Source organism: Bubalus kerabau, chromosome 6 (genome assembly GCF_029407905.1).
Source record: "Bubalus kerabau isolate K-KA32 ecotype Philippines breed swamp buffalo chromosome 6, PCC_UOA_SB_1v2, whole genome shotgun sequence".
In the NCBI taxonomy this organism is placed as follows: domain Eukaryota; kingdom Metazoa; phylum Chordata; class Mammalia; order Artiodactyla; family Bovidae; genus Bubalus; species Bubalus kerabau.
In genome coordinates, this window is record NC_073629.1 from 20,249,401 (window position 1) to 20,264,808 (window position 15,408).

At 45.2% G+C, this 15,408-nt stretch overlaps 1 protein-coding gene across 4 annotated transcripts; it reads left to right on the forward strand.

Moving 5' to 3' along the window:
* Positions 1–7,621: 7,621 nt before the first annotated feature.
* On the forward strand, positions 7,622–14,544 carry RFX5 (regulatory factor X5). Of its 4 annotated transcripts, none has more exons than XM_055584309.1 (10): positions 7,622–8,173; positions 9,024–9,152; positions 9,404–9,437; positions 9,851–9,933; positions 10,378–10,497; positions 10,693–10,812; positions 10,954–11,035; positions 11,335–11,536; positions 11,764–11,864; positions 12,018–14,544. In XM_055584309.1, the coding sequence occupies exons 2-10, from the start codon at positions 9,037–9,039 to the stop codon at positions 13,005–13,007; spliced, it is 1,848 nt and encodes a 615-aa protein (XP_055440284.1). In that variant the 5' UTR covers positions 7,622–8,173; positions 9,024–9,036; the 3' UTR covers positions 13,008–14,544. The 4 variants fall into 4 exon arrangements, with proteins under 4 accessions (XP_055440284.1, XP_055440286.1, XP_055440285.1 ...); XM_055584311.1 differs by having other exon boundaries at positions 8,154–8,233; XM_055584310.1 differs by lacking the exon at positions 7,622–8,173 and adding an exon at positions 8,488–8,621.
* The last annotated feature ends 864 nt before the right edge of the window (positions 14,545–15,408 follow it).

A 15,408-nucleotide genomic window follows, 5' to 3' on the forward strand; every position in this document is an offset into this window, starting at 1 on the left:
CAGACACTCCAAATACGAGAGAGGCCCTCCTATCACCAGCAATCTGTGACCCAGTCTCCCCTAATCCCTGATATATCCACCATGACAAGACCTCTCGCTGTTGTCTTCATGAAGATTCCACCCCATGGCCCACCACTGGGCTACTGAGCAATAGCAAAGCTGAGCTTGCTACATGAAAACTCGGGTATATCACCTGGGATCTCCTGCCAGCACCATGGTCAGCTCCACAAGTTGGCCTAGGAAACCATCTGGAAGGTTCTGGAGAGTTTGCTAAGCCCAGGGACACCCTTCCACCCTGAGAAAAGCTGTAGCCTCAGTCTACCATGATGAAAGATGTGAGAGTACTGGAAAGTGTCCACCCCACTGCCATTCCATCAAGCATGATCAGCCCTCCCACACACTGTGGTTGGGTCCCTAAAGGCATCTTCAGGCAGCTGCACTCTTCTCAGGGACTAATGAGGATAATCCTCCTTCTTGCACCTTTCATGTGTTTGATTGCCTGGCTCCATGCTCTAAATATCCACTCATGGCATTCTCCAGCATGCTCTTACGAGTCCCTTCCCTGACTTACTGGTTTCGATGCTTAGCAGACTTTCTGCTCTAAACACCACCTGACAGATGAATATATACAACATTTTGTAAGGTTAAAAAAGTAAGTTGCAGGGACTTCCTGGTGGTCCAGTGGCTGAGACTCTGCACTCCCCATGCAGGGGGCCCAGGTTCAATTTTTGGTTGAGGAAATAGATCCCATATATCGCAGTTCACATGCTGCCAATTCTTGGTTGGGGAAATAGATCCCACATATCACAATTAAGAGTTCACATGCCACAACATAGATTGAAGATCCCGCGTGCCACAACTGAGATCTGGCTCAGCCAAATAAATAAAAACAAGTAAATATTATTTTAAAAGTTAAGTTGCAGATATGTGTGCGTGTGTATACACTTTACATATATATAGTAAAATTCCCACTTTTAAGAAGAAATTCAACAAAAACTTCCATTTAGGTAGACTTGTGTTTGTAAGGACAGGGTAATAGGGCGGGATGCTACTTAGCAGAACATGTTACCTCAGAGGAGTGAAGGTTTTATAATGAAACTTGACAAGATGTTTCTAAAACTAATCTAGAAATTTAAATACACTGTTTCAGTTATCTATTGCTGTGTAACAAATGACCTCTAAAACTTAGCGGATTAATATTTTTACTCACAAACCTGTAATTTAGAAAGGGCTCTATGGGAACAGCTTGTTTCTGGTCCACTCTGCGTCAATGGGAGCAAATTAAAGGCTAGAGGCTAGAGCCATTTGCTGGCTCACTCACTCACATATCTGATGACTGATGTTGGCTGTCACCTGGGACCCCCGCTGGGGCTATGACATACACAGGCTTTTCCATCTGGCTGCGTGGCTTCCTCACAACGTGGTGGCTGGTTTCCAAGGGCATGTCCCAAGAGACAGGAAAGAAGAAACACTATTACCTGTTCTAACCCAGACTTGGAAGTCATACAGTGTCACTTCCACCACATGCATTTATTGAGACACTCACAAAGGCTAAATTAAGGGGACAAGAAACAAACTCCACTTCTTGATGGGAAAGTGGCAAGGTTCTGGAATAGCATGTGGAACCAGAAATGTTATTGTGCCCATATTTGAAAAATATAATCTTCCCTATGTAGGAATAATTTTTTTCAGTTAACAAAACTAATAATGAAAAACTTTCAGCATTAGTCATCAAAACACACTGTTGCTGTTGTTGTTTAGTCACTAAGTCATGTCTGACTCTTTTTCAACTCCATGGACTATATAGCCCACCAGGTTCCTCTGCCCATGGGATTTTTCCAGGCAAGAATACTAAAGTGGGTTGCCATTTCCTTCTCCAGGGGAGGGGGCTTCCCTGGTGGCTCCGACAGTAAAGAATCTGCCTGCAGTGCAGGAGACCCAGGTTAGATCCCTGGGTCAGAAAGATCCCCTGGAGGAGAACCAGGAGGTTCTCTTCATTCTTGCATCTCTTCATTCCCACTCCAGCATTCTTGCCTGGAGAATTCCATGAACAGACGAGACTGGCGGGCTACAGTCCATGGAGTCACACAAAGAATCAGACACAACTCAGCAACTAACACTTTCACTTTCTCCAGGTGATCCTCCCAACCCAGGGATGAAACACATCACCTGCATTGGCAGGTGAATTCTTTACCACTGAGTTACCAGGGAGGTCCCCAAACATACTATATAATTACATTAATTAAAATAGAGTGTTATGGATAGACTAATAGACAAATAGAATCAACAGTAGAGAAAAAGGCCCAGAAATAGGCCCAACTATAAAAGGGAACTTAGCATAGGATAAAAGTATAAGATAACATCATAAAAGGAAATAACTATAATAAGAAGGAAATGATAAATATTTTTAAATGACTGGCCATTCATTTGGGAAACAAACAAATTAAATTAGGTCCTATGGAAGACATTATTGATTGACTGGCTGCTGAACAATTACTCCCAAACCTTTTTTCCCTTGCTTACCAGAGGTAACTTATATCCTTAACTTTATGATAATGATACTATTACTTTTCATTTATTTTTTTACCAGATATGTAAATCCATAAATAATACATTATTCAGTTTTGCCTGCCATTAAATAGCTATTCATTGCATTGTACCGTATATTTTCTTTTGTGTTCTTTCACTGTTTCTAAAATTCATCCATGTGGACATGTGTAGCCATGGCTCATTCATTTATACTGCTCTCTGATATTCCATCATATGAATGTACTACAATTTATCATTCCACTGCAGGTGGGCATTTGGATTGTTTCCAGTTTTGCTAATGCAATCAGTGGGACTATAAACCTTACTCCTTCTGTCTTTAGGGCATATCTGTAGGGGTAGGACTGCAGAATCATAAGATATTAACACATTCAACATTACCAATTAATACAAAATAGTTATACCAAAACATATAATTTCTCAAAATAGTTATACCAAGTTATACTTTTCACCAGCAGTAGATGAGAGCTCCTGTTGCTCCACAGCCATGTCAAATCTCAATATTGCTAGACTTTTAAATTTTTGCCAGCATATTAGTGAGTGTGAAATGATATCTTCATGTGGTTTTACTTTATATTTTCTTGATTACTATAGAGAATGAACAACTTTTCATATTTATGAGCCATTTCTGCTTCTTTTATAAAATTCCTGTTCATTTTCTCTGCTGGCCCTTAGTCTATTTGGTGGTTCATCTTTTTATTTGTAGGAGGTCTTTATAAATTCCAGATAACAGTCCTTTTCAGTTATGTCTTGAAAACATCTTCTTCAAGTTTGTAGCTTGACTTTGCATTCTTTTTACAGTAGTTTTTAAAATAAATTTGTTTCTAATATTAATGTATCTAAATTTATCAGTATTTTCCTTTATGGTTTACATTCTTATGTTTGTTTAAGAAATTCCCTCCTAGGACTTCCCTGGTAACCCAGTGGCTGGGACTCCAAGCTCCCAATGTGGGGGGCCCAGGTTTGATCCCTGGTGGGGGAACTAGAGCCCAGGAGCCACAACTGGAGATTCTGCATGCCAAAACTAAAAAAGGATCACATGCAAGGAAGATTAAAGATTGTATGTGCCATACCCAAACACATAACTAAAAGTAAATATTAAAGAAAAAAGTATTCCTTCCCAATTTTAGTAATCAATGTATAATAGTGCCTAAGAGCAAATTTGGAAAACTGAGCAGTGGCCACAGGACTGGAAAAGGTCAGTTTTCATTCCAATCCCAAAGAAAGGCAATGCCAAAGAATGCTCAAACTACCACACAATTGCACTCATCTCTCATGCTAGTAAAGTAATGCTCAAAATTCTCCAAGCCAGGCTTCAGCAATATGCGAACCGTGAACTTCCAGATGTTCAAGCTGGTTTTAGAAATGACAGGAACCAGAGATCAAATTGCCAACATCTGCTGGATCATCGAAAAAGCAAGAGACTTCCAGAAAAACATCTATTTCTTCTTTATTGACTATGCCAAAGCCTTTGACTGTGTGGATCACAATAAACTGTGGAAAATTCTGAAAGAGATGGGAATACCAGACCACCTGACCTGCCTCTTGAGAAACCTGTATGCAGGTCAGGAAGCAACAGTTAGAACTGGACATGGAACAACAGACTGGTTCCAAATAGGAAAAGGAGTATGTCAAGGCTGTATATTGTCACCCTACTTATTTAACTTATATGCAGAGTACATCATGAGAAACGCTGGGCTGGAAGAAGCACAAGCTGGAATCAAGATTGCCAGGAGAAATATCAGTAACCTCAATATGCAGCTGACACCACCCTTATGGCAGAAAGTGAAGAGGAACTCAAAAGCCTCTTGGTGAAAGTGGAGAGTGAAAAAGTTGGCTTAAAGCTCAACATTCAGAAAATGAAGATCATGGCATCTGGTCCCATCACTTCATGGGAAATAGATGGGGAAACAGTGCAAACAGTGTCAGACTTTATTTTTCTGGGCTCCAAAATCACTGCAGATGGTGACTGCAGCCATAAAATTAAAAGACGCTTATTCCTTGGAAAGAAAGTTATGACCAACCTAGATAGCATATTCAAAAGCAGAGACATTACTTTGCCAACAAAGGTCCGTCTAATCAAGGCTATGGTTTTTCCAGTAGTCATGTATGGATGTGAGAGTTGGACTGTGAAGAAAGCTGAGCACCAACGAATTGATGCTTTTGAACTGTGGTGTTAGAGAAGACTCTTGAGAGTCCCTTGGACTGCAAGAAGATCCAACCAGTCTTAGGAGATCAGTCCTGGGTGTTCATTGGAAGGACTGATGAAACTCCAGTACTTTGGCTACCTCATGTGAAGAGTTGACTCATTGGAAAAGACCCTGATACTGGGAGGGATTGGGGGCAGGAGGAGAAGGGGACGACAGAGGATGAGATGGCTGGACGGCATCACCAACTGGATGCACATGAGTTTGAGTAAACTCCGGGAGTTGGTGATGGACAGGGAGGCCTGGTGTGCTGTGACTCATGGGGTCACAAAGAGTCAGACACGACTGAGCGACTGAACTGAACTGAAGAGCAAATTCTGAATCCAGGCAGCCCAGTTCAGATCCTAGGTCCATCACTTACTGTGTAATCTTGGGCAAAGTATTAATCTCTCATTACCTCAGTCTCCTCATCTGTAAAATAGGGATAATCATTGTACTTATCCGATAGAGTTGCTATGAGATTAAAAACGTAACATATATGAGGCCCTAGAACAACCCTCAGCACATATTAATGTTAATAAATATTTGCTGTTATTATAATGATGCTTATCAGACAATTTTTATTGTTACTTCTCAGGGCAAGGACCATCATACTGTTACCAAGTCCAATCTCACTCTGTTCGCTGTACAATAGACCAATGAATCCAAGAGACAAGGTGTTGAGGCAAGGCTAGCGCCTCAAAATAACCATCTTATTGGGGTCTGGATGCCAGATTGTTTTATAGATTAGAGAGAAAGAAGCAATGAGGAACTAAAGTCAAAAGGCAGAATAGAGAGGAAGATGCAGTGGGGAAGTAAAGTGAAAGGGTCTTCAGTCTTGCAAAACATCTCCAAGGGAATGTCCAAACTTCAAAAGGGGTGTGTTAGTCTCTTCTATTCACAGGTGGGCAGGGACAAACTATCTGTCCATAAGATGAAGAAAGGCACTTTAGTTTAGAGTCAAGCAGAGGGGCAGGGTCCTCCAGGCAAGCCATTGAGTATAATTATAACAATAAAAGCAAGTCAAAGAAACAGTTTCCAACATGGAGTCAAAATTGGCTTCCTTCCTGCAACAGTACCTTATTATACCTTATTCAGCTTTGTATCCTCAGCTCTTAGGTAGAAATTTGGCATAAATATTTAGTTGCCTGTTTTTCCCATCTCTAGCCTTCCCACCTCCTGACTCAACCTGGCCTTTCTACAGTGCTGTCAAAATAATTTCCCTTTCACAGCTATGATACTTTTCCTCCCTTTGCTAAAGCTTCTGATTATTCTCTGCCACCTTCAAATTCCTAAGCCAGGGCTTCCGTGGTGGTTCAGTGATATAGAACCCACTTGCCAATGCAGGAGACACAGGTTCAATCCCTGATCTACATGCCTCAGAGCAACTAAGTCTGTGCACCAGAACTACTGAGCCTGTGCTCTAGAGCCTGGGAACCTCAGCTACTGAGCCCACGTGCCCTAGAGCCTCTGCTCAGCAACAAGAGAAACCACAGCAATGAGAAGCCCATGCAGCAACAAAGACCCAGCGCAGCCAAAAATAAATGAATAAGATTATTTTTTAAAAAAATGAACTTTGTAAGCCAGCACAATTTACCCCAAATTCTTTTTCCATTTAAAGTGCTTTACATTCCACTTTATACCAAACAGTGGTGTTTGGGGTATCTTTCCATCAGTCTATACCCATACTTGTACATGAGCACCTGATAATCTGTATAAATGCAATCTAGGGCAGTATTCAAGAGAATGGGCTCTGAAGGCAGAGGGACGGACTTTGGATCCTGATTCCAGCACTTAATACAATGTAACTCTGGACAAGTCCCTTCACCTCTCCAAGTCTGCTTCCTTGTCTGTAAAATGGAGGCAACAATAGTTCCTACTTCAAAATAAGGTATTTAGCATTTGGTCTGGTGTCTGGCACGCAATAAACAATAAATTTTAGCTGTTACTAAAAAACCTTCTAGGCAGTATATTTGTATTTCCCCAACTCCACAGTCCCCTGGGTTTGTTCCCCCAGGACCCACCAAAGCTAGTAGTAGGGAAATGCAGGCTGCAAAGGGCGATGATCACAAAATCAGGCTTCCCAGATGGCTCAGTGGTAAAGAATTTGCCTGCCACTGCAGGAGACCCCAGAGACATGGGTTCTTTCCCTGGGTTGGGAAGATCCCATGGAGAAGGGAATGGCAACCAACTCCAGTATTCTTGCCTGGAAAATTCCCTGGACAGAGGAGACTTGACGGGCTACTGTCCAGGGGGTCACAAAGAGTCAAAATGACTGAGCTGCATGAACACATGAGGAGGCAACACTGCTCTCCTCTTTACAAAAACACAGTGATGATGAGACTGGAGAACTGCAGGTCAGGACTACAAACATAGTTTTGGGTGTAATGTATCTGCTGTGCAAAACAAAAAACTGTGCATCCATTCAAAGGGTTATTAACCTTGAGTCCGTGACCTCTTAAATTAGATGCACCGCTTGGCCTGTACCTGTATTTTCGTGGCAGAAGGTTCATTGTTTTCATCAGACTCCTGACCTTAAAAAGCCTTAACCAAAAGGGAGAGGGACGCCTGACCGTTCAGTACAATGTTCTCTGAAGCGAAACAGTCCAGGTGGGAATTCAGCACCCCTTGGGGGAGTCAGTCAAAATGCCATTGTTTACTGACTGCAGAACTAAGGGGATGCAAAAGCAGCAGCGACTCTTTGGAAGGAAACGAGGTACTTGCGGGAAACCTTGCGGGAAACCTAGGAAGACTAAGGGCACTTTAGCTTTATGTGGTACAGCTGCTGAGGTTAAGAGGCCTCCATCAGTTGAGGAATGTGAGCTCGGGCTTGCAGGTTTCCTCTGAGTGTCTGCAAGCACGTGTTGGGTGGTGGGGACTAGGGGGAAATAGTTCAACTTGTTTTTCATCAAAAGCTGGTAATGTGAGTTTCCAGCGACTTCCATCACTACTACCTATAATTTTCTAGCTATTTTATCATCCATTGAATCTTTTCTTCCAGTAGCTCTGACGTCCGAAGTCAAAACTGAAACACGGAAGGAGAAAGCAAAGAAAGCTTCAAAAGGAGGAGAGCGTCCGGTCTTTCGTCCTGCGGTCCCTTTAAGAGAAGAACCTCTTGGGACCGGCAGTCCCAACCGACCCCAGTTTTAACCGAAACCTAACCCGGACTTCCCCCTCTTGACTCAAATAAGACCAACTTTGGATTTTCCCTCCCCTATTGACCAATCAGATTCTGTTACCAGGCAGATTTTAGCGGCCGCCGGTGCGAGCCCGGCGCCTTCTGTCTCCGGGTGGCAGCAACGACCAATCGTAGAGCAGGCCGTCCGAGTATCTAGGCAGATCGGGGCCGTTCCAGCCATTCATAAAAAAGGAAATAAAGCAACGCACGAGCCCGCTGGGCCAGGATCGTGGGGCTGGGCTGGAGTGAAGGTGGCTACGAGGTAGTTTCTCTTTCTCCCTTACCTTTATTGTTGGTTGTTTTGGAAGGTGACTGTTCAAAGGTAGGGAGGGGGCAATATGAGTTGGGAGGAGAGCAGACAAGATTTTGGCTGTATTTTCAACTGCTTCTTCACCCATGTGCACGTGCCCCGAATCTAGGACCCCCCTTTCCCGCAACCGGGTTTTCTACGCCCAGCACAGGAGTTCCGCTACCCTGAACCCCCTACTTTGCAGCAACGCGGGATTGAATGGAGGGGGAAGGGAGGGAGTGGGGGCGCGCGTAGGGAGGGGAGGTGAGGGCGATGACGTAGGGGCCGGCGACGTGGGGAGGGGGAGCTGCGGGGGAAGCCGTGGCGAGATTAAGTAATGAGAAGTTGGGCCCAGTTTTTTCCAAGCCTGGAAGGGCAGAAACTGTTCGTATCCTTTCTGACCTCCCAGGCAAATTCAGTGGTGAGAGTATATTAGAGAATTAGACAACTTTATCTTGTGGTGATGGTTGAGGGAAAGGAGGGCAGTATGGGGTCAGAGGCAGAAATGAAAATTTCTCTCTAACGTGGATTCCCAATCCCCCGTATCTCTTCCTTTACAGTTTTCCACATTTAGGAGACTGCAGAAAGGTGGGGCAGATAGAATGGAAATGGCAAAGATCTCTTTGGGTATATATGGGCCTGGAGAAGTAATGGAATAATTTCTAATTTTTGGAGAAAGCAAATTATAGAAAAAGACCACTGGGGAAATTCGGAAGCTTTCTGTTTTTCTGCCTTTCTGGGTAGAGAGGTGAGGAGTGCCCTGGGACCTCCAGCGGGAAAGGGAAATCTTGTTAAATCTTGTCCTGTCTTCTCTCAACTCTAGCCCTCATGCCAGGATGGCAGAAGATGAACCTAATGCTAAGAGCCCAAAGACTGGGGGAAGGACTTCCTCAGGTAGTGCTGAGGCGGGGGAACCCACCACCCTTCTTCAGAGGCTCCGAGGTACCATTTCGTAAGTACTCATCACCATCTCTAAACCTTGTTTCAGACCTGGGTATAGATCCCTATAGCACTTCTCTTCCTCTGTATTGGATGACCTGCACCTCCCCACAAGAGTACATCTGACCAGGGGAGATTTTCATCATGGTAGCAGTTCTTGAGCGCCTGCTAGGCTTTTCAGACCCCTTCCTCTCCCTGGCAGTCAGCCACAGGGATGGGGAGAAATCTTTTGTATGACCTCCAGCTTTTTCCTCTTCTCTACAGCAAGGCCGTGCAGAACAAAGTAGAGGCGATCCTGGTGAGTATTTGCGGAAGAAGGCTAGAGAGATGGCATTGGTGGGGGGGATGAAGATGGTGAGGATATGGGTTAGAAAGGTTTATGCAAGGGAGTCAGGGAGTCAGTGCTGTCTGCCCTGTCAGAAGATAATTGGCTTTACAACTTGTTATCACTTTGACCTTGAGCATCTCACTTCATCTCTGTGACCTCTTGTGGAGAAGCCCAGTAGAGATAAAATCAGAGCTGATCCCCTCCACTCCCCTTCTCACCTTGGTAATCCTTAAGGGCTCCTAGCCTTAAATCATTTCTAAGGTCCTTTGTCAGCCTGACACTCACTCACTCAGCTAGACTGTTTAGTAAGGATCAGAGGGTCCTACCTTGGGTATTTCTTGGCCTTAAAATTTTTCCTACCTCTCTGTTACTCCCTACTTCAGCAAGATGTACAGAAATTCTCAGACAATGACAAGCTGTATCTCTACCTTCAGCTCCCCTCAGGGCCCAGTACTGGAGACAAAAGGTAGGTTTGGTGCTGGAATTTTAGATATCAGAGGTGCTTATTTTTAAAGAAAGGCTCCCTAGGGGTGGTCCCTGGTGGTCTAGTGGTTAAGACTTCACTTTCCAATGCAGGGCGTGCGGTTTCAATCCCTGGTTGGGGAGCTAAGATCCCACATGACTCCTGACCAAAATGTAAACAACAGGAGCAGTATTGTAACAAATTCAATAAAAACTTAAAAAAAAAAAAAGAAAGAAAGGCTCCCTTAAAAAGGGCTTGGTGAATAGGAATACTCATAACAGCTCTCCTTAGTCGGGAATAAAAGTTGCTGTCCTGCCTTGGTTTACCAGAGAAAGGTGAATTCTGGATGCACTGATTCAGTCCAGCCCTACTGAGGTGATAATCTGGCTGGAACCAGGGCAACTGTGGGGATGTTGGCAATACTTGTCTCTCTCATTTCTCTTGCAGCTCAGAGCCAAGTACACTCAGCAACGAGGAGTACATGTATGCTTACAGGTGGATCCGCAACCACCTAGAGGAGCATACCGACACCTGCCTGCCAAAACAAAGTGTTTATGATGCCTATCGGTGGGTGGATGGGAGGGGGTAGATGGGGGGCTGGGGAGGTGGGCCTAGGACTACCCCCTCCTCCCTGGAGAGCCCCCTGCCTTGATGGAGCCGGACTTCAAGGGTCTCCCAACCTTGATTCCCAGGGACCCTCTGAACCCACCCACAAACCTTCTTCTTTGAGTGTTCTTCCCACTCTGTCCCTGCCTCACTCAGGAAGTACTGCGAGAGCCTCGCGTGTTGCCGCCCACTCAGCACAGCCAACTTTGGCAAAATCATCAGAGAGATCTTCCCTGACATCAAGGCCCGAAGGCTTGGTGGCCGGGGCCAGTCCAAGTATCCTTGACTGGAGAGGGTGGGCTGGAGGACCTGGGGAAAGAACCTTAGGATGAGGATGTGAAGAGCTGGAAGTGGAAACAGCACAACATTCCTACGTGGGGACCTCCAGTGTGTTGGTTACCCCTTAACTTATGTCAGATATTGCTACAGTGGCATACGAAGGAAGACCTTGGTATCTATGCCGCCCTTGCCCGGACTTGACCTAAAGGGCTCTGAGAGTGTAAGTAACAGCCCTCCGACTGCACTCTTCTCCCCAAAGTAGATGGCAGAGGACTTTGGGAGGTGTTTTGAGGCCTGACACAGCCTAGGTCGTTTGGCACAGTTTCTCAGCCTATAGGATATGCCCTTCTGCCTACGCTATGGCTGAGGCACAGGAGAAAGAGAATTTGGGGGTTTCTGGGATGGCATGATAGAAGCTACTGCCATCCCTAGTCTGGTCTTATGGTCAACATTGGTGCCTGAGAGGGGCGGAGGGGCCTTTGTTCACAGTGTAATTGGGCGTGTCCTTCCCCTGTTTAGCCAGAAATGGGCCCAGAAGTAACCCCAGCGCCTCGGGATGAGCTGGTGGAAGCAGCCTGTGCCTTGACCTGTGACTGGGCCGAGCGAATCCTGAAACGGTCCTTCAGTTCCATTGTTGAGGTTGCCCGCTTCCTGCTACAGCAGCATCTCATCTCTGCCCGATCTGCACACGCCCATGTGCTCAAAACTGTGGGACTCGCTGGTGGGTGGACCCTGTATTACGTTCAGAGAACCCTTCAGCCACTTTCAAGCTTAAAGGCTCTCCCACGTAAATGAGGAGAGAGACACCTTCTGTTCCTAGAGACCCTTCCCAGACATGCCTTAGCCCACCTCTTTCTCCTGCCTCTCTACCAGTCAGTCAGTCAGAATCACCTCCCTCCTCCATTCTGTTCCTTCCTCACCTCTTTTCCTTTTCTGGCACCTCCGCAGAAGAGGACGAACATGCCCCTCGGGAACGGTCATCTAAATCCAAGAATGGGGTAGAGAACCTGGAGGGCGGTTCTCATAAGAGACCAGAGAGACAGGTCCAGGTGAGGAAGCTGATGCCCTTGACCTTACTCCCCTGGGCTGGGGGTGTAGTACACCCTTCGCCCAGTGGGTTCAGTACTTTTTCACGTCCTGTTCCTATATTCCCTCCATTGTCCAGTCTTCCCACTTACTGTGTTCTTCTCTTTACTTTTTAGCCTCCTAAAGAGCTAGACCCCCGGGCTGGGGCTGGCCCCTCTGCACGTGGAGAGCGAAAGAAGAGTGCAGCGGAGAGCCCGGCGCCAGTAGCCAATAACCCGCAGGTTAATGCCCTAGTGGCACGGCTGCCTCTGCTCCTCCCCCGGGCCCCTCGCTCACTTATTCCGCCAATCCGAGTCTCTCCACCCATCTTGGCCCCCAAACTTTCTTCAGGCACTCTGAAAATGGCTGCACTGCCTCTGCCCAGTAGGGCTGGGGGACCCCAAGCAGCTGTTCCCATCATTAACATGATCTTACCAACGGTTCCTGCTTTGCCTGGACCTGGACCTGGGCCTGGGCAAGCTCCCCCTGGGGGGCTCGCTCAGCCAAGGGGTGCAGAGAACAGGGAAGTGGGCATAGGTGGTGACCTGGGACCCCATGACAAAGGTGTCAAGAGGACAGCTGAAGTGCCTGTGAGCGAAGCCAGTGGGCAGGACCCACCAGCTAAAGCCACAAAGCAGGATCTAGACGATACAGGAAGTGATGCCAAAAGAAAACGGGGGCGCCCTCGAAAAAAATCAGGTGGAAGTAGGGAAAGGAATTCTACCCCCGACAAATCAGCAGCTGCTGTGGACTCAGCCCAGTCCTCAAGGTTACCACGGGAGACATGGGCCTCTGGAGGGGAGAGCAACTCAGCTGGAGGGTCAGGGGGGCCAGGGCCAGTGGGAGAGGCTGAGAAGGGGGTGCTTGCCCAAGGTCAGGAGGATGGCGCTGTTTCCAAAGGAGGAAGGGGCCCCAGTTCCCGTCATGCCAAAGAAGCAGAAGATAAAATTCCTCCTGTCACCCCCAAAGTGAGTGTCATCAGGGGCAGTAGAAGCCAAAAGGAGGCTCTTCATTTGGTCAGGGGAGAAGCAGACACCTCCATACAGGGTAATAAAGACTTAAAGGGGCATGTGCTTCCGAGCTCCATTCCCCATGAGCGGAAAGACCCCAAAGCAGCACCCCCATGATAGGTATGTGGGAAGGAGTGTTTATAGCCCTATGTTAACTCTACCTGGCTGCCTAGAAGAGGCCCTTCTTTGCACTTGCTTCTCACTTGGCTCTTCATTCTCTTCTGTATAGACAGCTGAGGCACCCTGTCTTACATAGTGCCTGATTTTTGCCTCTCACCTTTCCAGCTCAGTCCCCTTGGCTTTAGAGTCACTAATCTGTAGTGACCCCTCTCCTGGATCCCTGCACTATCTTATGGGAATATAGGGATGAAATACGATGAATGCCTAGGCTTGGAGTCTTTTGGTTTTAAATCATAGAAAACCTAACTCAGACTGGCTTAAAAACAAAGATTTATTGGCTCATGTGACTGGCAAGTCCAGAGGTAGGGCCAACTCCAGGTAAAGCTGATCCAGTGACTCCGTAAGTCTCTAAATACCTGATTGATTTTCCCCCCACCATTCTACCTTCTGTAGGATCATCTTAAGCCTGGTCCACCTCGTGGCTGCCAGCACTCCTGAGATTCCATGTTTCCTCTCTCATGTCCAGCCAGAAAGAGAGGGCATCTTTGTGCCAGGAATCCTAGCAATAGCCCTAAGATTCACTTCGGTGAGGTCAGCCTGGGTCACACACCCATCCCTAGCCAGTCACTGTGGGCAGGAGATTGGTATAATAAATGCTAATTTGCTTATTTATGCTACATCATGGCCTGTACCTTTTGAAAAAAAAGGCAGGATCAGCCTCCTTAGAATCACATAGATTCCTCAATGGGGACTGGGAGTGGGGAGTTCCCGGGGAGTCACCTGACACCTGGCCACTGCTATGAAGTAGGTGTGGTTTTAGCTTGCTAGGCTGAGACCAGTTATCTTCCTTCCTTTTTTTCCAGATAGTTTTGAATTTTCCTTACAGCAGCTGTAACCTCTTTTCCTCTTATTCTGGTCTCAGGGAATGAGAAGGAAATCTTTCTCATTTGGAGACTAGCTCTTTAGTCTCATTTGGATAACAATCCCCCTTTTTCTTCCACCTCCTTCTCAGAGATGGGTATCCTTCATTCTCCCCTTTCTGAATTTTAGTTTTCTCCTCATTCTCAATGCTCCACCCTTCTGCCTCTTTCACCGAGTGAGGTTTACTCCCTAGTCATTTTATTAAATTCACTCTCTATCCACCAGGTGTCAGTCTCTTGTCATGTAAGTGTCAGGCCTTAGCTGGACCGGGATTGTGGGTTTAGGCTGTGTGTATGGAAGGAGGTACCTTGCCTATCTAGGAGCACCAGTAGGAAGGGAATTCAGGTATATATTTGGGAAAAGCAGTAAACCAACCAACATTAATTAAGGACCTACTTTATCTTCTGCATAGGGTAGCTTCCATCAGGGATTCTCCGTTTTCTTTCAGGGAGCCTTCATTCGTTTGTTCCTTTATTTCCACCATTGCAGATTTTTAAAAATTATATGTAATGTTTGTTATCTATAAAGAATATATTTAACGTGAATAAGTTATGAAGCATAATAACTAAATGACTCATCACCCAATTTGTACATTAAAACATTAGAAATACTACTGAATTTCTCGTGTTCTTCCCCTAACCTATGCTCCTGGCTCTCCCTAGAGGTCACCACTATCTTTAATTTTGTGTTTATTAACTACCTGCAATATATACATACATATATATATATATCCTTTCCATTTATGTATATACCCTTTAAAAATGGTTTTGCTTTTTAGCTTTACAAAATTTTATTCTCTAATATTCCCCTGTGGTTTGCTTTTTTTCCCCACATAACATTATTTCTAAGATTCATCCATGTTGTAGATAGCTATTATTCGCTCATTTTTATCTATATAATATTTCAAGTGCATAAACCACAATTTATCCATGTCAGTGGACATTTGGGTTGTTCCCAGTTTTTTGCATTTATAAATAATGCTGCTACTAACATTCTTGTACAGGTTAGTGCCTTTGTTTTTAGTAAGCTTTCTAAGGCTTCTGAGATGGTTCCTTTGGTCTGTACACCCTCTGAGTTGGAAACTTCCCTCTTGTCTCATTCTCTAAAAATGTTTATGTTAGATTGAACTGAACCATCCTTTGATCGTTTGATAAAACTTAACTTGGTAAGCCATTTGAGCCTGGCATTTCTTTGTGGGAAACATCTTAACTATTAATTCAATTTCTTTAATAATTATAGGCTATTTGGGCTTTCTATTTCTTCTTGAGTCAATTTAGGTAAAGTGTTTTTCTAGAGTTTTGTGCATTTTACATCATTTTTTTTTTAATGAAATTCCTTCCATGTTCTTTATCGCCTTTGCTCCCTGGGTGGTCGTGTCCTCCTTTTCATTTCTGCTATTTACTTGTGCCTTCTTTTTTTCCCCTTTGACCAACTATACCAGAAATTTTTTTTACTTGTTTGATTTAGCTGCCATTCT